Consider the following 27,222-nt stretch of genomic DNA (forward strand, 5'->3'; position numbering starts at 1 on the left):
GAATAATAAGACGGTCAATGTTTTAGTTAATTTCAACCTTATGTTCTGTCGGATCTACACCATCTCTACTGGTCTCTACTACGCAAACTCCGACAATAATTGTGATTAGCGAATACTGCGACAACATAAAGGTTAAAGGAGCAGGAAAATAAAATTTCATTTGATAAGCAATAATGTAATGTATATTTTTGCCATGAATAAGACTTACTTACGAAGAATAGTAAAAAAATAAACTAAAACCAGTGATAAAAATTGAGGATAAAGGCTGATATTCATTTGTTTTTTAATAAATTAACATTAAAAACTTAACAGATGTATACGAATTATAATTATTACTTTAACAGTTGTAAGGTTTTTTATTGTTGTTGTGGAATTTAGCGATTAAAAAAATATTTATTTTAATCTGAGTATCAAAATACACAATGCTGCCAACGTAAACAAATTTTAACAAATGACAGGCGAGCGGCAACTAAATAAAAAGAAATTTTGTTGTGTTGAACTTTGTAGCTTTGAAATAATTTAAAATGACAGTCCAGCAGATTAACTCGAATATTTCTGACGACTCGGATGATATGGTTAGTTTACCTTCCGAGGAAGATATTTGCAGACGAAAATATCAGTTATTGTTAGAGCGATGTGAAGTATTGCAACAGGATAACGAAAGAATTGTAAATAGGTTCGTGTTTTAGCGCGATGTTCTTATTTATGTGTTGTTGAAGTGTGATAGGATTGCATTCCTTGCAGGATACATGAAGTAAAAAGGATAACTAAACGGTATAAGAAAGATATAAAACTTCTGGTCGAACGATTGGATAAACATGGCGATCCCTTCAGAACAACAGCAGTGGAGGTGGATGTTAAGCCTGAGGTGACATCGCGGGTCGCTCGCCCTGCAACCAAAGCTCAGCCCATGCAGAGGAATACTGATAAGCAAAACGCAACTGGAGGCAAGAAAACAGGCACAAAAAGAAAAAGTAAAGCAGACAAGGTAAATCAACACAAGAAAATATCTCTTCGTTACTTTAGAGTTTTTTTTAACATAACATCTATTGATAGAAAAAGATGATTTATTAAAAACAACATTTTTCTGTAATAGAATCAATTAACTGTCAATGTAATAAAAAAACTTTTACATTTGTAGCCCGAAAGAGATCCAAATGCACCGAAGAAACCATGCAATGCATTCTTCCAATTTTGTCAAGAACAGAGGCCTCTAGTTGTCGCTGAAACTGCTACAGAAATGGGCTCAGAGCCCTCAAAGCAAGAGATAACGAGGCAATTAGCTTCAAGATGGAGAAACCTGACTAATGAAGAAAAGAGAGTAAGTAAACTTGCATGTTTCAAATGAGAATGTGAACAACAATTGTGCTACATTGTCAAAGTAAAATTTGTAGCATTAAATAGCATTCCTATTAGTCAAACTTGTATAACTATGTAGAAAGAGTTCTTACAAATTACATTGTAAAAATCCTTTTTTATACTATGCATACCAAATTATAGCTTAGTTACTAGCAAAAATGTATTCCTAGTTTAAAAAAATAAGTGGATTGAAGCATATTTCCTTTTATACCCCATAAGTACAAGTACCTATAACCAATAATATATACAAGTAAGTTTTTTCTTATTTGGATATTTGATTTTTTCAGGTATATGTGGCTATGTTTGAGAGATCAAAAGAGAAATATGTAGAAGAAATGTCAGCCTACATAAAGAAGGAACAATGACATTGCTGCCAACATAACGCAGTAACTCTCTTGTGATAGTCAGCTTTAAGTTATATTAAACTATTTAATAATTACTAGAATGTTTTTTAAAAATCCGATATTTTTAACACATTGTGACCTCTTTAGATATGGAATATGTAAGTTTTTTTTATATGAGAAGGAGGTAAAAGAGTGACAGTTATTTAAAAAGTACAGGAGCAAAACTCTTACACATGATCTTTTATAACAATTTATTATTTAAAACATACAAGAAATTTAACAAAATGAAAAAATGCATAGTTCACATAATAATTTATCAACCCTTGAAACCATCTTTTTCAAGACGAATTGCTCTCATAGTTTCTATAGGGTTGCGTTGATTAGCATGTTCCATAACAGAAGGTACCATTACTCTCATAAACGGATTGTACAACTTTTCTTCAGCAATTGTTGATGGAACCTGAAAATATTAAATATTACATTAATAGCAAAATATAAACATTTCATGCCTAATTCTAGTTATATCTTATAACATTCAAAGGAACCATCTTATCAAGTTGGCTTTGTCTTAGTCAAGTTTCAGAAGAAAAAATCTTATCTATTCTTTGAAAATCATCTTGCAAAGTGTATTGATGGCAATAAATGTGTTAAATGAGATTATAATAGGTATTAAACAACTAAGTTAGTGAAAGAAAAAAATCTTGAAATGTACAAACATGGAGTGTTCTATCTACTACTATTTAATTTTAATATCTGCAGAATTATCATCATCATCATCAACCCACTGATGGGCTCAGAGACTACCCTTAGCCTCTAAACCCTAAAATAACACCCTTAAAAAACAATCAGACCAATAACATGAATGAAGGATCATTGATTAAATATTATTCCCTATCGTAATTGGTCTATTTATTCTTAATTCTTCTCGAAAACACATCTCAACATTCATTAGATATTCTTATTTACTTACAGTTGGTTTTCCTTCCTCCCTCCGTTGCTTAGACCAGGTAATCTTCTCTTTAATTTTTTCATTTTGAGGCTCAACATGTAAGGCGAAATTTAAGTTTTGCAAAGAATATTCATGACCACAGAAAACCTTTGTTTGGTTTGGGAGGTTACTTAAAACATCAATCAGTGCATGGTGCATTTGTTCAGCTGTACCTTCAAAGAATCTGCCACAACCTCCAAGGAATAGTGTATCACCTGTAAAAATCAAATCAGATTTTTATGTAATTAAAAAGACTTGAAATGGGACTCCCAAATTCCAACTTTATGATAGTTATCAATTTATATGCTTAACAAATTTTATGGTTAAAGGAGGCTGTAACAGGATGAGTAAAGGTCAGGTTGCAGGCGTAATCGAAAGCGTGGCCGTGGCCCCGGTCTAGGGTGTTGGAGGAATTGTAGGGTTTAGTGGGTTTTTGCATTGATAATCAAGATATTGAGTTTATTCTCTTAGCTAACCAAAAGCTACTATAAACCATCTTTATAACTTGTAATGATAATTTAGTTACCTGTAAAAACAACTCCGTCTTCCCCTTCTTCAGATGGTGTGACAAAATAACAGATATGTCCAGCAGTATGGCATGGAGTGAACAGGCAATGTACATTCAGATTACCAATATTAAACCTTGAATTATGCATTACTTTTCTTGTTAAAGCACCAATACGATCATCACCACCATACACTTCTAAGCCAGGGTGCAATTTTACCAAATTTTCATTACCACCAGCATGGTCCCTGTAGAGTTTTAATGTTTTTGTTATAAAAAGAGTGAAGTAACCTTTGCCCATAAAAATCTACATTTAACCCATATTAGGCAATTCCTCAATTGGTGTTACTTTTTGTTTTTATTACATTGGAAAGTCAGATAAATATTTGCTTCATATTTATAGTAATTGTTACTTGTGACTTTGTTCATGTGGAATTAGAGTGAAGTTTTAAAATCCACCCAGTACTTTTTGAGTTATTTTGTAGATACAAACATACAAATCATTCTTAAATATTAGTATAAATAACTTTACCAGTGATGATGTGTGGTAAGAACTTTAGTCAGTTTCACTCCTTGTTCTTCCACAGCTTTTAACACAGAATTGGGTTCTACAGGATCAACTATCGCCGCCTCTTTAGTAGCTTTATCTACTATCAAGTACATATAATTATCTTGCAAGGCTGGTAGAATCTTCACATCCATTTTATTGAATGCGTGATGCTCTTGAGAACTATGTAATCCTTGTTGTTTCCAAGTTAATGCTGGGGAAATAACAAGGATGTTAATTATTACAGATGTATGCTGTAATTTCTTATCATACGCGTTATCGTATGTTGGTTCACAATGACTAGTGTTTTTTTGACGAATACTTTTTCCAATAAGAAGTAAATACGAAAGATAACTACGCAAATAATACTTACCTAAAAAGTAAAGTTTGGTAATTCCTTGAGAAATCCCAAGAGGCAATGCATTAACGGCCCTAGCAAGCATTGAATAAAAGCAAATAAAAAACTAAATTAATTAAGTTTAATAATAATGAAAAATAATTTATCAAATCAGTTTAATTTTTTTCGCTTTTCAACAATTTTTTTTTGTGACATTGACAACACCTTGTAGTGCAGAGGCTGCAACTGTAATCTGAAAAACTTTTTAAAAAGAAGTAAGTAATAAAACATGCCATGAAAATGTAACATTAACTGAGAACTAAACTCATGTTTTTAAATTTTTCTATTGAACGTTTTCATATTCAAAGGTGTAATTATTTTTGTATAATTTATTAATGAATGTCAAGCTCTGGTAGCCTTTACGTCGCGGTTTACTCTGCAGCTGTCAATTGTCAACGTCAGTTGTCACTTGTCAAACGCACGTGTACGGCGGTGAACTGTGAAAGTGTTTGTTGTATTTAATTTGTGTATTTCAAGTATTTTCATAAATATCGTTTTCGTATCATTGCGACAATTATGTGATATCTGCTGTTTTAACAAAATAATAGCATTACAATGAAGTCGAAACCCGTAAAACATAAAACAACTAACACATTTCGGGTATGTATGACTAAATTTTAAGGTTACTATTTTCTTTCTATATCTTGTAATTTTTTAATGTAAATTTTCAGTTTATACCATTTGCGGAACGAATAAATTCTATAGATATCCGGCATGCTGCGTTATATCATATCGAACATGCTTACACTGGTCATCCAGAGGAAAACGAAACTCACTTCCATCTGGCTTTACAAAAATGGAATGTTCTTAATTTAACGGAAAACTTTAAAAAGTTTAAAAAGGAAATCCACGGCACTATTACCATAGAACAGTTAATACATAAGAAAGAAGAGGTATTAAATGCTGTTGAGAAATATTTAAATTTAGAAGACCAGTTGTGTTTACAGCCATTACTAGAGTAAGCATCATTAATTGAATTATCTAGTTGCTATTAAACTGAACATACAAATATTTGGATATATATTTAAAAATGTGGTTTAATTTATTTGTTAGTTTACTATTTGTTTAAATAATACATTTACAAGACAAGAAATAATTATTTAGTAATCATTAATGTTATTTCCAAATTTATATTAATAATATAGAATTATTTATATTTATGCTAGTTCTTGTCCATAACTAATAAAACATAAAAATTAAAGGAAACAGTGGCCTTTGTGTTCTACCAGACTATGTTTAAAATCAGTGACAAATTTCATTGAGATCTGTTGAGGCATTCTGGACATATGGAGTAACAAACACCAATCCATTTAAAGTTTGCCATTTATAATATTAACAAGATTTGAAATATGGTTTATTTTCAGGATTTTAGTCTCTATAGCCAAGGATTTACGAAATGACTTCTATCCACATTTTCCAAAGTTTTTTGATATACTTATAAAATTATTGAACACAAAGGATCCAGAGAGATTAGAGTGGACATTGATATGTCTGGCATTTCTATTTAAAATATTGAAACCTTATTTAAAAAAAGATCTTGAAACTGTTCTGAAAAGAATTGTACCATTATTGAGTGAAAATCATCCGCAGTACATCAATAATTTTGCAGCAGAGAGTTTTGCATTTGTCGCAAGGGATATAAGAGACAAGAACAAGTTTCTTCAGCATACTTTAAATTATCTGCTAACAAATGATCATGTAAGTAATCATTTTTATTAATTACCAGCTTTAGCCTGCAAATCAGTCCATGTGAAATTTAAAAAAAAAACCAAAAGTAAGTTCTCTATGTTTTCTTCCAGACTATATTCTACTACTATGCCAATTTTATTGAGATCCATTCAGTCGTTTAGGCTACAAACTCTAACAAACATCCATCCATCTAAACTTTCGCAATTATAGTATTAATAAGACTAGCTTGCAACTTTGTCTGTATCTGTGCGGAATTAAAAAAAAAACTAAATTAGTAGCCTAACTTTATTGACTTACAACTGTATTATGATGTCTTGGAAGAAAATACTTCAAGTAAAAATTTCTCTTTTCCAGGCAATAACAGGGACAGGGCATTTAATTTTCGAAATATGCAAAGGCGTTGCTAACAAATTTCACAGCTGTGCTGAAACTTTTTTCCCACTACTTCTAGAATATTTGAAAGATAACATTCAACATCAAGAGATATTGTTTAAAGTTCTCACACAAACAATAGAAGATGCATTACATGGCATATCTTTTAAAGAATTTACAATATTCTGGACTCCTGTAATGAAATTTATTGAAGACAATTATAATGTAGATAATAATAAAAACAGATGTTTGGAGTTTGTTTTAAAACTATCAGGACAAGTAATTGAACATCAAAAGGGAAAATTCCTATCAAATCCTCAACAATTTGCAATAATACTTGTTAAAGTTATTTGCGAACAAACTGAAAGAGTATTAGAAGTGTGCGCACAAATTGGTGCTTTATTACTTTTGTCTTCTAGCATCCTTCTATCACAAGAACATGCAGGAATAATTATAAAATCACTAGTACCTTTGCCTTATCCGAAAATACTTATTAATTTCGTAGAAAATGTGGTCAATTATTCTCAGTTTGATTTACACATATTACCTCCGTTTTTAAATTTTATTGTGCAATCGAATTTTAGTAATGAAGCCATGTGTACATTATCGAAGATATGCTTAGCTAAATCACCATTATCTAAAAATGGTTTGAAACTATTTGAATGGGTTAAATACCCAATAAATTTTGGGAAAGGGTTACCATTATTTATGGAATATGCACAAAAAGTTTTAGAAAACGACATAGAAAGTCATATTGGAAATTCTGATGAATTAATGAGTGTTTTATTTTCTTTACCTCATATAGAGAAATTGAATATCGATATATTTATTAAGAAAATAAGTGAAGTTATATCCCGTTTATTGGATATTTTGGATAGTAAGCATATTGAAGCAAATAAAGAGGAAATCAAAATACAGTGTGATATTTCTAATACCGCAAAATATTCGAGAAAAGTTTTATTCATATTAGCAAATGCTATTGAATGTGTTATTCACATATCGAATTGTAAAATGATGAAAAGCATCTGTGATATTGATAAGTTTTTGCCAGTGATCGTCCCGTTTGCAGCGGATCCCAATTATTTGGCAGCGTTGCAACTTCTTGACATATACCTGACTGCATATGAACAAGAAAATGGATTAACATACGGATTTTTATCATTAATTGATTCATATTTAAGACCAAATGTATCGTCACCGTTTCATATTGTAAGTAAACCTACATTTAAGTAAGTTATTAAGTTATGAGCTTGCATCCGCTACTTCATCTGGGTGAAAAAAAAAACTAAGTATCCCATGTGTTCTTCCAGACTATGCTCTACATTTATGATGAATTTCATCCAGAACCGTTCAGCCATTTAGGCTACAAACTCTAACAAACACCCATCCATCTAAACTTTCGCATTTATAATATTTAGTAAGAGGTAAGATTGTTTATTTATAATAATGAATTCTTTGCAGGTTCGTTTATTAACTACACATGTTTATAAATTGTTTGAAAATGTAGAAGAACTTAGTAAATCATTGGAAATAGGTGATAAAAAAGAGAAATTTTCTGTCTTTAGTAAATGTTTCGAAGTTGAATCCATTTTACCTTCAATACAAGAATATAGAACACAATTAAATGTGTTACAGAAGTTGACATTTAACACGACACAATATGTCCTAGCAAAGGATACTGAATTCCATCATTTTGCATTAAAATATATGCTAGGAGTTTTGTATAATAATTTCAAATTACTTTGGGAACCTGTTATTGAATTTATCGCAAGTTTCGGTAATGCGTTAACAGTGGAGGAATTTTGGCCCATATTTTATGAAGCTCTTGAATTCTCTTTCGTAAATTCTAAAAGCGATTTATCTATTTTCCAATTCGAAGACGAAATAAATACACACTTTGAACCATTACAAGATTTATATTCTTCGTATAACAATATAAACGAAAGCCCTGATTTACATAATTATAGGAATTTGGTTTTAAAAACTATGACATTTTGTATACAAGCGTGTGAAGCTAGAAATAGAGATGTAGTTGGACTTTTCTTGAAATTTATTGAAGAGGATTATAAAAAAACTAATAATACCAATGCACTTAAAGTTGATATAGAAGTTCATGATAAATCAGCAATGGAAGTTGACGAAACAGAAGAAACTGAAGATATAGAAAGGAATTTAGAAAACTTAGATGTTAATGAAGCGAAAAATTCAGAATCAGGCAAAATTATATTCAAAACATTAATAAATATAATGCAAGTTTTAGCACAGTTTAAAAACCCCCGTGCGTTGTACAAAGAATCGGTATTTTGGGAGCTATATTTGGAATTCTTAAAACACAAGAATCCAGGACTTCAAAAGTTTGCGTTAGATTGTGTATTGAATTATAAGAATAAGAATGTTTTACCATATAAACAGAATTTATATAATCTTGTTGACGATAAAAAGTTCAAAGATGAACTAACTCTTTTTAAAATAACAGAAGATTCTAAACATATACAACCTGAAGATAGAGAACATGTAATTCCAATTGTACTAAGAATTTTATACGGAAAAATGACGTCTAAACTAGGTGCTGATAAAAAAGGCGGAGGTCAAACTAAAAGGTCTTTAGTCATGAGATATTTAAGTGGGTGTAAAGAGAATGAATTGAAAATATTTATAGAAATGGCATTTTCATACTTCAAAGATTACTTTGCGTTGAATCCTAAAGAGATTTATAATACTGTTTTGAAGAATTTAGATTTAAAATCTGTTACTTACCCTGGCAAATTACATAGTGTTCTCAATCTGTTTGATATAGTACGTGAATATTTTGGAGGTTCAATGGATGAAGCTTTACTTGGACAGCTCTTTAAAGTATATTTCGCGGTTTGTTCTCAAATTGCTGGTGTATTGAATAATTTTGAGAAAGTACATGTTGGTTATGTAAAAGTTATGAAGAACCTTAGAGGTATAGCTATTGGTATTCTTGGAAAATTATTTGATCAATTCGATAAATATCCTTGGAGTAAGGAAGAATTGTATGTTTTATACGAAACACTTATCTGGCCATTGACACCAAAACTACATATCGAAGGCATTCACAGCCCTACATCTTTGCTAAAATTATTCAACACATGGTGTCAGAATCCACGATATTACGTACTCCTTGTTACGTGTTCCGAAAATGATAACTTAAGTGTATTGCCTGCAATTTTTAAACTTCTGTTAGCACCAAAAACGAATCCAGGGGTGGTTAATTTAATTTTGGATATGATAGAAAAATTACTTACACTAACAGAAGAAGAAGATAATGAAATACCACCTATTGAAACATTTAAATCATTAGATGTTAGTAAAGATCTAAATGAAGTTAATTTTGGAAGTAGAGTATTAGTGCCTCATCTGCCTAGTATTTTAGAAGTTATGAAACGACGTATTGCTAACAGTGCTAAATCGAATACAGTAAATAAAAGAGATCTTTTAATATTATCAAGAGTTACTGAAATGGTTACAACACCAGAAATGTGCGATGATTTATTAAGCCTGCTACTACCAATTCTGGTTAAAAAAGTTTGTATGAATATGGCTGAAGAAAATATGGAATACTCTGTAAGCATAATAATTAATCTCTTAGGGCACAGTGTTAACCCACAGAGATACATTAAAAATATAGCTGTTTTATTCAATAAAGTAAATCCTGTTGAAGTGAGAAAACTTTTGCTTAAATTACTCGTTTCTATAGCGGAGAATGTAAACGAAAATAAAGATGTATTTCTTAAAATGGCAAACGTAATAACAGAAATGAACGCGTTTAACAAAAGATGGATAGAACAGCCAGATTTTGATAGAAGATTGGATGCTTACAAGGAAATATACAGAATGGCAGACAATAATGAAATAAATATAGATTTAGCAATACTTATAATCAACAATTGCTTTTTTTTTATACGGACAGAGAAAGATATTGGATTACGCGATAGTGCAGGATTGTGCTTAAAGAAAATTCTTCCCAAATTATTGCTTAAATATCGATCAGCAACCGATGGTCAATTTTTAGTACGAGATACAGTTTTAGCTCTTATATCTACTGGAATAAGGGATAATAAAAATGAAAATTTACGGACTGAATCTATTTCTTTGTTAGGAGAATTAGCAAGAGAATGTCCAGAAGCTGACGTAGTTTTGACTGATTTAAGTAATTTGATAAATAAAGAAGATTTGGAAGTAGACTTTTTTGAAAACATCTGTCATTTACAATTACACAGACGTGTTAGAGCATTACTACGTTTTAGTAAAATAGCTAGAAAAATGACTAAATGTCCTACACCGAGAACATTAACGAATTTTATTCTACCACTAGCATCTATATACATATGTGATGATAAATATAGCGATAAAAATTCTTTAATAGACGCATGTATCGAAGTAATATCAACATGCTGCAGATTATTACCGTGGTATCATTACGAGGTTATTCTCAAGTTGTATTTGAATAAAATGAGAGTTTCAACCGAACATCAGAAACAGTTGACTCGTATTTTGGTCGGGATACTTGATGGTTTTCATTTCGATTTTTCTAAAGTTAAAAATATCGAATTACCTAAAGCTTGGACTACAAATGTGAATAATAAAATAAAAGATAGTAACGAAGAAAAAGCTACAACCAATGACAATGTAGACGACGACAATAACGAGGCAAATGAAACAATTGATATTGAAACAGATTTACAATTAGCAGATAATAATGAAGAGACAGAAGAAGAAATAACCAAAGAAATATCAAATATACCAGCATTTGAAAAAATAACGGTCGTTTCACCTTCAGTTGGCAGCAGAATTGTTAAATCTTTAACAGCAGGATTATTGCCGCAGTTAAATCGGTAAGTAATGTAAATGTAAGAGCTCGCGCACACCTTTGACTAAACTATCGCACAACTGTTTAGTCGTTCTTTGATTCCTATGAGCTTTTGTACACATACTACTCGATTTTTAGTTGTGCAACTAAACAGTTGAATTGGCTGCGAAACAATTGACAATAGTTGCGATAGTTTAGTCAAAGGTGTGAGCGTGCTCTAAATGTCCATAAACATTGTTAAATAACTAAGAATTTTATTCTGAATTATCCTTACATTTTACTTTATTTTTCTCTTATTAAATGTATGAATAGTAATGGATTTGTTTTCCTCCTACCAAAAATAAATTTTACATTTATATTTTTTATTATTTCTCAGTGCAATAGGAAAGATGACGGAACACGAAGAGTCTCATAAAGTGAATCGGCGAAAGATGGGATTCTCTCGTCAAGAAGAGGATATGGTGAGGGTGCCGATAGCTTTAGCGTTGGTCAAACTGCTGCAGCGGCTGCCTGGAGATGTATTAAAACATCAGTTGCCAGGGTAAGATTTAATTTCAACCTTACGTCTAAATACTTAAACGTCATTTTAATGTAACAGCGTCTTAAATAATGCCAGTTAAACTACAAATTCCTTACAAATGTTGACGACAGATTGTAAAGAAGTATAGTAGAAATATTCCTTTTGATTTGATCATTTATATCTCACTTTAAAATAGTTACTTGAATAGTACCTTAAGTATTTTTCTTTTGTCAATTTTTTGCAAAGAGCTCGAAGTTACCATTTCACAATGTGTGTGGCACTTAATATTTGCAGCAGTTAATGTCTTTTTTAACTTTACATTGCGTAAACTAGAAAATGTAATATGATGGTACATCAAATTCAAATTTATAAAGTCAACTAGCCTTATAAATAAACGCGTAATAAAGTTAAACGAATAAACATTCGACGCGATTCCATTGAAATATGTCAATTCTGATATTAATCAGAAAGAAGTAAAAACCTAATAAAAGATCTTTTTTTCAGAATTATTACAAAACTATGCTCATTTTTAAAATCACCACTAAAACAAGTTAGAATAGTAGCTAGAGATATAGTTAAAAAGATTATGATCACTGTTGGTACTAAATATATTGGTGTGTTCCTTGAACATGTTACATTACTCCTTACAAGAGGCTTTCAAGTACACGTATTAGTTGCAACCATACATTCAGTGTTAGATGCATTAAAAAGTGAATTCAAACCCGGCGATTTGGATGATAATTTAGATTCAATACTAAATGTATGCACTAACGATTTATTCGGTGCATTATCTGAGGAAAAAGAAGTAGAAAAACTACGTTACAAAACACCAGAAGCGAAACCAAGCAAAAAGAGTTACGTAACATTAATGATTTTATCGCAAAATATAACACAGAAATGTTTAATCAACTTGTTAATACCTTTTAAGGAAGTTTTACAAAAACATCATTCCAAAAAAATCGTTATGAAAGTACAAGAGGCGTTAATGCATGTATCTACAGGTTTGGTGACGAATAAATTCATAGAAATCGAATCTTTATTCATTTTCTTACACGGTATTGCATCAGAGAGTATTCCAGAATTCGTTTTAGGAGTACCTAAAAGAAAGATAACTGACAGTCAGAAAGAAAAAATGTTACAAGCAAAACCTGATTGTTTTATTATACCTGAAATACCGAAGCGTAATAAGGAATCTCAAGCAAGATTAGTTAAAACATCGAGTAAAACAAACGCTCATGTTTTAGTCGAGTTTAGTTTGAACATACTTTATGTTATACTTAAAAGGGAGAAAGTACCGAGAATGGAATGTAGAGCGTTTGTAGATGCTCTCATACCTTTGTTAGTAGATTCGTTGAGAAGCGATCATATAAAAGTATGTACGGTCGCTATGAAATGTATAACGACGTTATGGACAATAAGGGTAAGCACAACTACACTGGAGGAAATGATACAAGATATTGTAAAGACGATATTTCTGATATTACATAAATATGCGACGTTTGAAATCAGCAAACAGAATGATAACTATCATTTAGTTAGGAATGCTTTCAAGGTATGTGTTAAATTGACAATTTTAACCGTTTGAATAATATAAGACTTTAGTATGTTAACACTTTGAGTGCCACCTTGTGGCCTGGCGAGCACTTTCATACTAAAGAAACGATTGCACTTAAAGTGTTAATTATTAAGAAATTAAATATATAAATACCATTATATTTAGAATATTAAAAAATGTAATTTTGATAATTGTTACCGAAAACAAAGATAATGTATATTTAGTACCGTATTTTTTTTAATATCAAAGATATTTTTTTCAGGCGGTTACAGTGTTGATACGAAATGTGAAATATTACAAACTAGAGGCAGATCAATTGAAGACTTTATTACTTTACGCTGAAGAGGATTGTCAGAGTGACGAAAAGCAGGCAAATTCCTTCGCTTTGTTGAAAGCCATTTTAGAAGGAAGACTCGTGTCACCGGAACTGCATGAAGTTATGGAGAAAGTGTCGAAAATTTGCATATTAAGTGAATCGGCGAGGTCAAGGTTCGTATTAAGTTTTTTAAAAAAAAAATCTCCTTTGCGACTTTATATAAGACTAGCTGTTCTTTGCGACTTCGTCTGCATAAAATTGCAATTGGAAAAAATTGTCCTATGTTCATAATAACGTAGCGTTTTAATGATGAAAGAATTATTGAAATCGGTCCAATAGTGTTTGTGTTATTTCAATACTTAAAAAAATACAAATATTCCCTCTTTATAATACTAGTATAGATTATTTATGTTCTTTACTAATTAATAAATACTTTTTTTCCAGAGACGAAGCTCGTGGTCTGTTCGTAAATTACTTAACGCACTACACGCCGGGCAAGCGTATGGACAAATTCATAGAATTCTTTGTGACACAACTGAACTTCGAGCTACAACACGGCAGAGAATCCTCGCTCAAGTTTCTTGACATGATAATAAATAAATTAAAACCGGTAAGATTCAATATATCAAGCCAATAAATTATTTTTGGTATAAAATTGAACACGACCAGCCAGACGTTGGCATTGAAGGTGTTAATTCCTTGTAGACACCTACTTAAACATAAAGAAACATTTCTACAAAAAAGCGTAAATTTTAGATTTCTGGATAGATTTTGTTATAAATGTATATATGCTATGTACAGTCGCGGTAATTCTCTGTGTTCCACTTATAGAAAAATTGCCTTGTTTTTGCCTTGTGTCCCAAAAACTTCTGGGTCGATTTTAAAAATTCTTTCACCGTTTTAAAGGTAATTTATCTGTGAGTAACATAGACTATACATTATTATTATTAATTTCACACTGATGAGGTCGCGCGCAACAGTAAATAAATAAAATAAAAATGCAGTAAATAATTGTAACAGATGGCAATAGGAGGCTCAGTTTAAACGACATTGGTTAAGATGTAGTATCGGTTTTCAGTAAATCTGTTTGCCATATTTCCGCATAAGGTTATATTTATGTTAATATAATAATTTCTTTCAGGAACAATTAACAAAGTTCAGTGAGTATATATTCCTAGCTCTAGGTGCGTGTATGGTGAACGACGCGGCGCCGGAATGCCGCGCGGCGGCCGCTGCCTGCATACAGCGGATTATACAAAAACTGCCCAATATTCAAAGGAATAAATTGTTTGAATTAGTTCTAGCTTTCTTACAGGATAACCAGGTAAGGATATACTCTCGGTTAAGAGTGCCGAATACTGAAACGAGAAATGTAACAGCGTTTACAATGATACGTTTAAGGGCCTGTCCCACAATTCTTGTAAATTGTCAAATAACAATCGAACTTATAAAATATGTGATGGAAATTTTTAGTACTCTATCGGACAGTGACGTCACTTTTAAGCTATCTGAGCCTCTATCAGCCAGTGGTGGGAAAGGCCTTTAACTTCTAAATTCCTTACGCCTATCAAATTTTAAACGATGTTTACGTAGCGAAGTACTTAATTCTGTTCAGTATTTGGCCAAATGTAAGGAATTTTTATTGTTGAAGAATAATTTCGATTTCAATAATCTATCTTCAAATTTAGTTTATATGAGAACTAGTCCTTTCCACTATGTAACAAATTTGATAGTTTATTTCGTCTTATATTGATATTAGTTATACTAAAAACTAAATTAAAACATGAAGCAATGATGAAATAATTTGCTATATTTATCGTAATATTTACCTTGTTCAATTATATGTTTTTTCAGCCGATTCACTTTGAATTAGCAGCTCAATTAGCAACAAGATTCGTACACGTCGAAGAGGAGGAGTTCAAAAACCGTCTCGAATCAATCCTTTCGTTAGTCAGCGGGAAAATAATGCTTTTATGTAATGAAAATACTGAAGGACAATTCGTCAAGGTCAAACTGGATCAAGGCAATAAATCCGAGGAGGAGAAACAAAACGAAAGAGACCATAGTCTTATACAAATGTTGAATTTTATTGAAAACATCACCATCCATTGCTCGTCTAGTTTGAAGAATGAAAAGTTCTTTAGTGAATTCGATGAGATCGCGGAGCAATGTAAAGTGTTGTTAGCTTATCCTCACGCGTGGGTTCGTTTGAGATCTGTCAGGATACTGGGGAAGATACTATTATCTATAGATCATGAAGAACTGGATATGATAGTAAAAAAGAAGTTGGATAATGAAAGAGGTTTTATATACTACGATACGGAGCCTTGCTTGAGGAGTTTGGTATTGGATTTATGTGCTCAATACACGCCTACTGTTAGCAAAGATATGGCGGATGCAGTAAGTGTTTTTTATTACAAATAAACTAGATTTCGCCCACGACTCTTGCCACGTGGAATTAAAAAGTAAATAGCCTATGTGTTCTTTCAGAGTATGCTCTACATCTATGCCATATTTCATCAAGATCCAGCAGTTTAGGCAACAGTTTGTTGCCTAAACAAACATCCATCTAAACTTTCGAATTTATAATATTAACAGTGGTAGTGCCCGCTTTAACATCTTAGCACTGCAGGGCCGGCACGCCCCCAGTAATACCACGACCACACAGAAGCCAGGCGTGAAATGGAAGCAATTCCGTGTTTCGTCTGATGAGTGTGGTGCCGGAGGCCTAATTTAAGTCCCTTTCTCTTTACCACCCTTTTCTTATAAGGAGAGGTTGGGAAGGGGTAGTGGATTTGAAAAATATTGTCGACTCTCTTAAAGAACATTTTAAGTCTACTACAAGAGGATTAATCACATTTTTGTTTTTAAAATGTTAATAAAAGATTTGGGTTATTCTGAATACGGAAAATGAAAAAAAAATTTTTTTTTAGGTGACAGATGTGATGTTTTTAATTTTAAAACTAGTTCATACAATGTCATCATTTAAACTGTCAAATAAAATAGAGTTGGAAACAGAATCGGACAACGCTAAACTGAACATCCGATGGATACTTTTTAAGTTACGAAGAGCTATAAACGCTGAAGTCGCTAGAGCTGCCACGTCTATGAATATTGTAAGTATATAATCTATTTATTTATTTAATTCCTTACACATTTTTTAATATGTTTTTCAACATTAAAATACACTGTTTTCCTTTATTGTATGGAATGTAATCTATACTAATGTAATAAAACGTAAACACACATTTGTATTTTAGATTTCAGCAGTTACAAGATTTTTTTATAATAATTCTCTTACGACACGCTTTTTTTAACTTAGGGAGTGAAGAAATTGAATAAAACATGACATGACAAAGAGACAAAAATACAAGCCAATAGCAACAAAGAATAAAAATAGCCATGTTAATTGTTATCCAATCGCAAAAGCCTTTGTTTATTAAATAACAAGATTAAAAAAAAAAACTCCCTTTAAAAAGCTCCGATTTTAATTTGCTTATTTTTACAAATAGTCTTAGGTTGACCGAATGGAAGTAGCACAGAGTAAAAAAGTTGCCATTAACAATTGCATAGACTAAAAAACATTTCTACAGATTATGTAAAAATTCGTTGTCATTTGCGCATTTGAATTTTGACATATGCCATTAAATGGAATGTAAACAATTAAAATAAAGATTTCATTAAATAAAGCCGCACAGGAACACTTAATACACAAATAAATTACATTACAATCTAGTGCGTAAACAAACATTTCTCATATCAATTTTACTCTATATTTTTTTTTCCAGAGATCAGCGATCTTCACGATGTGGCTACACGTGATTAGCTTCTTAGAGGCTGATGACGTTAATAATGTGATAGACGTAATCCTGCCGCCGATAGTTCGAGAACTTTCGACAGGCGACGCGGCCACGCCCGCGACCGTTGCTAAGCAACTGGCGGGCAGACTGGGGAAGAAGTTAAGAAGGAAGATCGGAGATATAGAGTACAGTAAATTAGTAGCCGATGCACAAACCAGACTGAATGTAAGAAGAGCTGAAAGGAAAAAGGTATACTTTGATGTTCAGTATTAAGCATGCTTGGAATCTTCAGTTTTAACTATTAAAAAATGTGTGTAGGCAAAATTGAGAACTGTACGATTTTAACTGTAATCTTACTTCTTACTAATCTTACTAATATTATAAATGCGAAAGTTTAGATGGATGGATGGATGTTTGTTAGCGTTTGTAGCCTAAACGGCTGAACGGATCTCCATGAAATTTGGCACAGGTTTAGAGCATAGTCTGGAAGAACATATAAGCTACTCTTTATCCCGGGATAAGTTACGGTTCCCGTGGGATTAATTAATTTAGTTTTAAGAAACTAAGAACTAAAACATTAAGATGTTTACTCGATCATTCTGCAACGGTTCAACATATCTTATTGAAATTTGGCACAGATGTAAAACAAAGCCTGGAGTATACATGGGATAAGCTTCATCCCCGAGGGGTCCGGTTCCCGAGGAATACGTAGCTTTTTGTTATTTATATTGTTCGTATGTTTTCTAATACCACGCGGACGAAGTCGCGGGCAACAGCTCGTCTGAGATAAAATAAAAACTAATTTAAAAAAAAACTTAAGGAATGGTTCTTAGATAAATCACCGTAAGATTAACTAACAGTCAAACATCGTTTTATATTTTTTCCTAATTGCACTGAATTATAAAAATGAAATAAAAATAATCCGACTATACAGTTAAAACTGAAGGCTTAATAGAGGTAAAAAAATTAATTGTTGATGTTTACTTGCTTAAAGATTTTACCAATAGAAAACTAGTTCAAGTATGTTATCTAAAGTAAATTTTATTTCGTAAGCATTAAGGCTTTTTTTTAATTTTTGTTTGTCTATTGTATATCGATACCATCATCGTCAACTTGCTCTTATCCCTAATGGAGTGTCGGCACAGTATGTGCTGCTCTTCCATACATCTCTATCAGCCGTCATATCTGAATCCACTCCTTTCTTAAGCATATCCTCTTTCACACAATCCATCCATACTTTCTTCGGTCTTCCTCTTCCTTTGTAGCCATCCACATTCATTCTTAACACTTTCAGGTTTATGTCTCCATCGTCTCGTCGCATAACATGTCCATACCACGCTAACCTTTTGCTTCTCAATTTCTCTACCACTGGCGCTACTTTCAAACTTCCTCTAATATACATATTCTCAACTTTATCCATTCGTATTGTATATCGACATATGAGAGAAAATGTTTTTTAAATCAAATTTTAATATTAAATATAATAATAACATTTTAATTTCAATACACATTAATAAAAACTATCCTTTTCACAGGTTATTCTACAAGAAAAAGTACACAATCCAGAAAAGGCGGCAAAGAGAAAGTTACAATTAAAAGAAAAGAAGAAACAAGCTAAGAAGATGAAACTGGACACTATGCACGGAAAGAGACCGAAAGCTAGAAAGAGAAGGATGGAAGATATAGATATTGAAGAGAAATTACTTCAAGATGATTAGAATTTTACGATATGTATTGATTTTATTACTTGTAAATATTTGATTTAAGTAACATTGTGTAAAACATAAATAAAATCATTAAATATTTAACATTTGTTTCTCTTAAATTCCTACTTCTTTTAAAAGTATATAAATATCCCATTTAAAATATGATTTTGGATTTCTACAAAAGCGTTTTCTCTCTTTTTTAACGGGAATTAGAGCGATGACAATATGTTTTGTATACATGTTTTGACAGTGGAAACGAAATACATAGCAACTAATAGCCTAGCTATTAGTATTTAAAAAAGACGCCATATTTCTATAATATAGAATGAACAAAACTGAACAAGATATTCGAATTAACTCGACACGTAAAAGCACTTTAGATCGACAACTAGGTCGGCTTCTTTCAATCTAACTCATTTATTGTAAACTTCGTTGATACGTCACATTTTCTTTTGCACAAAAGATTTATTTTAATCGGCCATAAAAACCTCTTTAAAAACGATAAAATTCTGTGTAAAATTTTCGTGTGGTCAAATTAAAAGTGTAAATTTATATTAAAAAAAAAAAACAAAGGTAAGTAGCCTATGTTATCTTCCAATCTATGCTCTACATCTTTGCTAAGTTTCGGTTATAAATTCTACCAAACATCCATCCATCTAAACGTTCTCGTTTATAATGTTACTAAGAAGTAAGATTGGTAAAAAATAGGTATACGTTAGTATTTTTGAAGGCCCAATTTCTCTATATAAATCATATTTTTAAACATGTTATATATTCAATGGTAATTAAGTGACTATATTTTGCTTAAGCGAAACTTGCGTGCAAAGTGAAATATGTCAAGGTGAATGGCGTAAAATATTGCTGTATGGAAATTACTTTTATGCAAATCATTATTTTTCCTTTCCTTCCAACGAAATAGTTACGATGAAAGCATAATTTTCGAACACAAGTCATTACTTACTTGTTTTTTTATATTATTTGGTGGCAAACGAGCGAGTGGCCACCGAAATTCTCCGAAAAGGCGGAGCGATCGCTGCCCATAGACATCTGCAATTAATGTTGCGTTGTATACCCTTTCATTGACGAAGACCGCACTTAAAGGGGACTATTCTTGCAAAGATGTTACAGCGTTGTATCACTATTATAATAATATCATGAATGTATTGTACAAGTAGATATATAGATTGTAGTAGTAGACCGGCGTTAGTGTGGGTTTGCGCGACCCAGGGCGCCAGAGGCCAGAGTCTGAGAATTTATATTGTACTCTGATATAGCCATCCCTCCTAGTTATGGTAAAAAACGGAGCGCCGTACAAATCTCGTCCGGAGTGCTATTAGTGCTAGAATAGACGTTGAGTAGAGGTAAGGTAAGTAATTTTGCAGGTACTTAATGGACAACAAAGAGACTTCACTACGTCACTAGAGGATGGCCACCGAGGGGGTTCTAGTTTGTCAAATACTACATAACCATGCCTTCCCCCCAGAGGGCAAGGTATCTTTAGAAAATTTTCCTCTTGACACCAAAAAAAGGTACTTAAGATAATTTTCCGCTAAAATAAATTAAAACCTTAAAAACAATACAACTGTTACTAAGTAATTGAACTATTTCAATACTTTTGTGTTGACTTGAAATGTCTCGGAATATTTCATTAAAGCATTTGTAGCGAGCTACCTTTTTCATACGTGTTTATCGTTGTAAATTAATTGGATAGCCTTTCATAGTGTTGGAAGTGTCAGGTGTATAGCAAGCCTTTTGTCGATGATATCTATTCAAAGTATATATCGACTTTTAGGTCAAGGTCGCAATTTGCTTCGGTCGCGGAATAATTTTAAATAATGCGGGTCTACCTTTAATCGGGTTACATTTGAAGTTGCAGTTTCATAAAAATATTTAAATTATATCATACTACCGCATTAGTTTTTAAGACGGCCTTTCGAGTCTGTTATGCACAATATTTTATTCTTTGATGAATTTTTGACTGGAATTTATAGAAGTGTTTTGATTTTCATAAATAACCAGTACAAAATATTTTCACAAGACCTAGTGAAACTACATGCAGTATTTTTGAAATTAAATAATTACAACTGGTTAGGATAATCACTGCAACTTTTGTAATAAAAGTAAAAATTCTCGCGTGATAACTTGGAATTTATTATTCCCGTTCTAATCATAATTCTCCGCGATGCTTGGTATGTTAATTTGCAAGGAAATGTGTATAAATAACCTGGATATTCTAGAAAGTTCCAATGTCAAGTAAATGAAGAAATATTCCAACAAACACAATGCTTTTTTTTAAATAAAAATTCGATATAGAAAAATTAAAGTAGCAAAATGTATGATTGTACATTTAACGTATATTTTTTAAAATTTTAAACATTTTCTTAATAAAAACCATAGCCTTCACCTGGATTGTTAGTGTACTTTTACTATAGCAAGCAATAAACATTTACGTTCAAGTAAATAGGTACACATTTTATTGGAAACATAAACCTTTACTGAAAAGGGAAATAATCAGGTCAGACCGCATTAACACTTTATGATTATTATAAAATTAAAAAGTAAACAAAAGAAAGTGGCCTATGTGTTCTTCCAGATTATGCTCTACGTTTATGGCAAACCTTATCGAGATCCGTTGAACCATTAAACTCTAACAAACATTGATTCATCTAAACCTTTGCATTCGTAAAATTAGTAAGATGTCGAATTATTGTTGAATTTTAAAATCAAAATGTTTAAAGACGATCAAATGACGCTTAGATGTAGAGGATAGTTTGGAAGAACCTATAGGATACTTGGTTTGTTTTTTTATTCCACGTGGACGGAGTCGCGGGCAAAAGCTAGTAGGAATATATATATCAAATATACCGTACCTTTTCTAAACTAATATATTCGAGAATAAATTGATTAAGTCACATCTCAATTACTCTATAAATAATTTTATCCATCGTCTATTGAGGACGTCAACACAAATTGACGGGCGTCGGAAGCACATCCGGCGATGTGGGCGGGAAAGTCTAGTCGTTTTGTAACTGTTAGTTTCCACTGCCGAATCTTTTGATGATTTTTTTTGAGAACATGTTTAGACCTTTTTATCCTCCGGTGACGAGAGTTTCAGACACTCCGGGGATCCTTTTTCAGGGCGAGTATTAGTTAGCTTTTGTTCGCGGTCACGTCGCGCCTCGCACTGATTAATTTTCGGTTGAAGTAATATCTCATGATAAATACACAATACACATCATTAACCCTCGCCCTGAAGAAGGACCCCCGCAGGGTTTGAAACTGGTCGGTGCCGTCACCGGAAAAAAGTATGACGTAAGAGCCGTAAAATAATTAGTTACCTCACGATAGTTTAAACAATTTAAATACTGATAGATATGACAATATTATCGTTGTCGGATAGTTTATTTTTTAATCTTTTTTTTTTTAATTAAGATTTTGTTAATAATTATTGATAGACTAGCTTTCGCCCGCGACTCCGTCCGCGTTAAAGAAAACAAAACTGAGTACCCCATGTGTTCTTCCAGACTATCCTCTACGTCTATGTCAAATTTCATCGAAATCCGTTTAGCCGTTTAGGCTACAAACTCTAACAAACATCCATCCATCTAAACTTTCGCATTTATATTATTTATATTATTAGTATATTATTAATTGAATTGACATATAACTTCAGTAGGTTTATGTGCCATGTAGCATCTCAAATATTTGCATGAATATTGTATTTGCGTGTTAAACCAATTAATTAGTGACCAACCAATTTCCGTCTGCGCCAATTACTTGTGAGCTATAATGGAAGTCGACACGCCTAGAATACATAAGTGGCGGATGGCGTTGTGGAGCGCATTTTATAATTGCCGAGTTAACTGTGAAATAAACAAGCTGGAGCTTACGCTTTTAGAATTTCATACCAATTAGTGAAGTTTGAATTGAGTTTTTATAGTTAATCTTTAGCTATAACTATACTACTTTATTATAAACTAGCTTTCGCCCGCGACTCCGTTCTCGTGGAATAAAAAAATAAAATTGATTAGCCTTTGTGTTTTTTTAGACTATCCTCTACATATACGCCAAAATTCATCGAGTTCCGTTCAGCAGTTTAGGCTACAAACTCGAACAGACATCCATCCACCTAAACTTTCGCATTTATAATATTAGTAAGATGGAGGAGCTAACGATTTAAAACATATTAAAATTGCTTACGTTTTTTTCAACAATATTAAGGGCCTGTCTCACCACTAGCTGATATAAGTTTAAATAGATTTAAATGACGTCACCGTCAGATAAGGTAACAAAATCCGATATTTCCATCACATATTTTACACGTTGATTGTTATCAGACAATTTACAATTTGGTGGGACAGGCCCTAAAACGTTGAAATTATCGTATACTTCAAGCAGGTAAAAGTCCTTCATTGTAGAGTAGCTTTTGCCCGTCCATAGACTTCGTTCAGGGGAAATTAAGTTGTCAAGTACTAAACTTGACACTGATATAGTGCTTTTCAGGGAAGGTATCGGCGAAGGAATTTCGTTCACTGTTCCTCGTCTATATATTATTAATATGTCTTTGTAAGATATATGTTTAAGAAATAATTGTCTGTCGCTAACAAACTGTGCAGTTTAGCGACTATTCTTTTATAAGTCATTGTATATTCATTCTTATGTAAATATTTTTGTGGCAATATTTGTGAAATCGATCCAGTAGTGATTTTGTATATTTGATTGCAAAATTCTTTCTTCTTTATCATATTGGTATAGTATTAAATGTTGAATACACACTAAAGGAATATTTATGTAACCATTAAACTCAGTGGGACTGCACATGTGTTATTTATTTATAGTTGCGGAAATTCAGCAACACATAAATATAAAAGTTGTATCTAGAGAGCGTACGTCCTAATTTCCCTGTAGCATTTTAGTTTGTGTCTCTTTTATTTCTATAGTTTACGAACTACATGAAATAAGTTGGACCGTAAACCACACGTCGTTTGAAACGCAGAGAGAAAATATCTGCTTTTATAAATATTACTTTCAAAGCTTTGGAATAACTCAAATATGAAATGCTCGTCACATTTGTTGAAATACATAAAATATTGACACGAAAATACTCGTAGCACATGAATGTGCTTAAAATGGAAAAGTGGAATTATTTTAATGCAAAAAAAGTATGTCAATAACTCTTAATTCGCAACTATTTTTAGAACACGTATGAATGGAAATGTTATGCAAAAAATACTAAGTAATTAAATTGTAATAAATTAACAAATTCCAGGTATAGTTATAAGAAATATGGCGATATTGTAGTAACATGATTGATATATCTAAAAAAATCAAATTGTTCAAGTTAGAGTCGATGAAAATTACACGAATCTTAACAGATTTAACAATTTTCTTTCATTCTACAGATTAATGCTTCACGTTTTTATCGACTTTTATATCAACTTCTTGCCAATTTGCCAATCTTTGATTAGTAAACTGTTGATCAGCAAACAGCCTTGAATTCAAACTAAGGGGTAGTAAAGAGTCATGGTAATAAAGTACAGCAAATTACTCCGTTTAGACCGCAATTACCCCTCGCGTGTTCAGTAAACCACCCCAATCACCTATCAACTTTGCAGACGAAATATGTTTCAAAATATATAGTATATAGCTAAATATCGCAAAGGAAGAACTTTTATGCTACGAATTAATTAAAATTTTATTATTGTACTAGATTTCACCCGCAACTCTGTCTGCGTGGATTTTAAAAAAAACTAAGTCGCCTAGGCTTTTTCCGTTTACCTAACTAAAGATACCTAACCAGTTAGGTATCAAGATTATTTTTTACATTTTCGTAACCGGTAGGGTGCGAATACTTTTCTATTTTCCGGGCTATAGATTACTATTATTAATATTAAGTGAAGTATTATTTTTTCTTCAAATTTCAAATAATGGCTGTGGTGTCCGCCAGACAGAAATTAGCCGTGTGGTTACAAAGTAGTATCGAGTCGACATTAGTTAAACGCACATATGAATATCGAAATTGGAAACACATTGCTAGGGTTTTAACTCAGGCTTAAAGATTACTAGGCCGAATAACCTATAAACTTAATATCTCATTGTTGAATATCTTTTGAAAATTACTTTTTCCAGTATGTGATTAGATAAAAATTTTGTTATTATAGTCGATGTGGAAGAAATAAAACTGCAAATAAACAAAATATTATTTTATGCTTTCGAAGTACAAAAAAATGTTTTAACAGTAAAGTAACATTTTAGAATACTACAATAAAATTAAATAATACATAGAAGTGCTTACAAATTAAATTATAGCTGCAATAATTGTTAAATATATTTTAATTTTTGAAGAGCGGACGCACACCTTTGACTAAAGTATAGTGCAACAGTTGTGCGATTGTCGATTGTGTTGCAGCCCATTCACTGTTTTGCACAACTAAAAATCAAGTAGTATGCGCACTTCCATATAAGCTCAAGAATTATAGCGAGACTATACAGTTGTGCGATAGTTTAGTCAAAGTTATGCGCACGCTTAGACGCACGCTTTGTTTAGACAAATTTACTTTCTATGCTACGACTACGATAGCAATCTGTCGTCATATAACAATATCGCACAATACTGTACAGGGTAAGCGGCAAAAAGGGAGTTGTAAACATTTGGTACTAAATTATATAAAATAAAATCAATATATTTGTAATTTAATTAAATACTGCTAAATCACACAAATAGATATTCGGAATTATTATTATTAAACAAAAATATTATTTTAATAGTTTTAAACATCGTTGTCTATATTGTACTAATGATTTATTTCTTTTCAAAAAGTTTTAAGATTTTACACTACAATGCAATTTTAATTTATTTAATTACTAGCTTTCCCCCGCGACTCCGTGCGCGTAGAATTTAACAAAACAAAAGTAAGTAGCCTATGTGTTCTTCAAGACTAACCTCTACATTTATACCACATTTCGTCGAAATCCGGCGAGCCGTTTTGGCTACAAACATACATCCATTCGTCCATCTAAACTTTTTCATTTATAATATTAATAATTATAGTTAGTTTAACATAATTTGGCGCCGTTTGTGTGCGAATGCCTCATTTTGCAGTATCTCGCCAAATAATGTTGAATTATCTATATCTATACCTTAATAGTATAATCACTTAATTAAGATGTGTTACTACTTCGTTGTTTGCTAATCTAAATATTATCTACATTTTCACAGCTTCAATCACTCAAGTTACACAACGCACATTTTTAATACTTTTAAATAAATAATATTCTATTTTACACGGAAAAATAATACTTTTAAAAAAATGTTTGACACCACTGGTCACTGGTAACAGAATATAAAAAACACAAGATTTAAATATGGGACATTTTTATTTAATTTTATTAGCAAGAAAATACAACCCAAAAAAATAATTACTGTGCTCAATTGAATTTTTGTAGAAGTCAAAAGCTTAAAAGCTTTGGAAGCAAATGTCAAAGATTAAGCAAAGAATTTAACAAAGAGTATAGTTTGTTATAATCTGTAACATTTAAAAACCTTTCGAATTTTTCACTTTAATTTTTATAAGCTCCAAAGTGATTGGCTTAAATTTTTAATGACGTAGGTTAAATTTTAGAAACAATTTTAACAATATAATAGCAATGGACGGCAGCAAGCTTGGCGTATGCCTAAGCTAATTTTTATAAAGCGTAAACTTCGAAATACGAATACAAAATAATTTAGATTTTTGTATTAGGTTTTGTTAATTGTTTCATATTTATAACTGCGGGTATAAATTTGAAGAGGAACCATGTATAGGAAAAAGGGAGAGCACAGATTTTATGTTTTATATAGATTTTTTTTAGTCCAAATTAGGTTTAATTGCTCCGATTTCGTACTTACAAATAATATTTTTATAATACCAATTACCAATTTTCTAAACATTTCTCATTGCACAAACTAATTTAAAATTCTTAAAGAATTAATTCAAATACAACAATTATTCATTTTTAATCAATATTATTAGTTACATCTACAAGATTTAAAACTTCAGCCAAAAGCTGAAAGCAATATTGCGCGATATAACGATTTGTAATTGACTGTATTATAAACAAAGACATAAGAAATATATAGACCAGACATAGTGAGCATCTTTTTTTCACCGGTAACTTCTTTGAAAGGTACTATGTTAGTTGTCAAATTTAGTGCCTTTCATATACTTGTATTGACATGTTAAAAAAAAAAACAAAATTATAATAACCTCCATCTTTAGTTATGAAATAAACTAAATAGTGTCACAAAATA

The 27,222-nt window shown here is 31.7% G+C and overlaps 3 protein-coding genes across 3 annotated transcripts; 2 read left to right on the top strand and 1 right to left on the bottom strand.

Annotated features, from left to right (window-relative positions):
* Positions 1–379: 379 nt before the first annotated feature.
* LOC106106988 (non-histone protein 10) lies at positions 380–1,801 on the top strand. Its single transcript, XM_013287653.1, has 4 exons — positions 380–676; positions 745–988; positions 1,142–1,321; positions 1,647–1,801. The coding sequence occupies exons 1-4, from the start codon at positions 525–527 to the stop codon at positions 1,722–1,724; spliced, it is 654 nt and encodes a 217-aa protein (XP_013143107.1). The 5' UTR covers positions 380–524; the 3' UTR covers positions 1,725–1,801.
* Positions 1,802–1,976: 175 nt separating this feature from the next.
* Positions 1,977–4,284, bottom strand: LOC106106979 (hydroxyacylglutathione hydrolase, mitochondrial). The gene is made up of 5 exons (XM_013287643.1): positions 4,117–4,284; positions 3,729–3,957; positions 3,218–3,444; positions 2,674–2,906; positions 1,977–2,163 (listed from the first exon to the last, which is right to left on the bottom strand). The coding sequence occupies exons 1-5, from the start codon at positions 4,184–4,186 to the stop codon at positions 2,020–2,022; spliced, it is 903 nt and encodes a 300-aa protein (XP_013143097.1). The 5' UTR covers positions 4,187–4,284; the 3' UTR covers positions 1,977–2,019.
* A 256-nt stretch (positions 4,285–4,540) lies between these two features.
* Positions 4,541–19,016, top strand: LOC106107179 (small subunit processome component 20 homolog). Its single transcript, XM_013287910.1, has 14 exons — positions 4,541–4,740; positions 4,812–5,098; positions 5,505–5,838; positions 6,184–7,410; positions 7,663–11,060; positions 11,412–11,576; positions 12,060–13,107; positions 13,373–13,599; positions 13,871–14,036; positions 14,568–14,750; positions 15,281–15,826; positions 16,360–16,542; positions 17,215–17,475; positions 18,762–19,016. The coding sequence occupies exons 1-14, from the start codon at positions 4,696–4,698 to the stop codon at positions 18,942–18,944; spliced, it is 8,253 nt and encodes a 2,750-aa protein (XP_013143364.1). The 5' UTR covers positions 4,541–4,695; the 3' UTR covers positions 18,945–19,016.
* The last annotated feature ends 8,206 nt before the right edge of the window (positions 19,017–27,222 follow it).

Source organism: Papilio polytes, unplaced genomic scaffold (genome assembly GCF_000836215.1).
Source record: "Papilio polytes unplaced genomic scaffold, Ppol_1.0 DF822067.1, whole genome shotgun sequence".
NCBI lineage: Eukaryota > Metazoa > Arthropoda > Insecta > Lepidoptera > Papilionidae > Papilio > Papilio polytes.

Coding starts and splice junctions, on each gene's coding strand:
- LOC106106988 (XM_013287653.1), top strand. CDS start 525: ATGACAGTCCAGCAGATTAACTCGAATATTTCTGACGACTCGGATGAT. Junction 989..1,141: donor GAAAAAGTAAAGCAGACAAG/GTAAATCAACAC, acceptor TTACATTTGTAG/CCCGAAAGAGATCCAAATGC. Junction 1,322..1,646: donor TGACTAATGAAGAAAAGAGA/GTAAGTAAACTT, acceptor TGATTTTTTCAG/GTATATGTGGCTATGTTTGA.
- LOC106107179 (XM_013287910.1), top strand. CDS start 4,696: ATGAAGTCGAAACCCGTAAAACATAAAACAACTAACACATTTCGG. Junction 11,577..12,059: donor TTAAAACATCAGTTGCCAGG/GTAAGATTTAAT, acceptor TCTTTTTTTCAG/AATTATTACAAAACTATGCT. Junction 17,476..18,761: donor GAAGAGCTGAAAGGAAAAAG/GTATACTTTGAT, acceptor TCCTTTTCACAG/GTTATTCTACAAGAAAAAGT.
- LOC106106979 (XM_013287643.1), bottom strand. CDS start 4,186: ATGCTTGCTAGGGCCGTTAATGCATTGCCTCTTGGGATTTCTCAAGGA. Junction 2,907..3,217: donor AGACGGAGTTGTTTTTACAG/GTAACTAAATTA, acceptor TGATTTTTACAG/GTGATACACTATTCCTTGGA. Junction 2,164..2,673: donor GGGAGGAAGGAAAACCAACT/GTAAGTAAATAA, acceptor TAATATTTTCAG/GTTCCATCAACAATTGCTGA.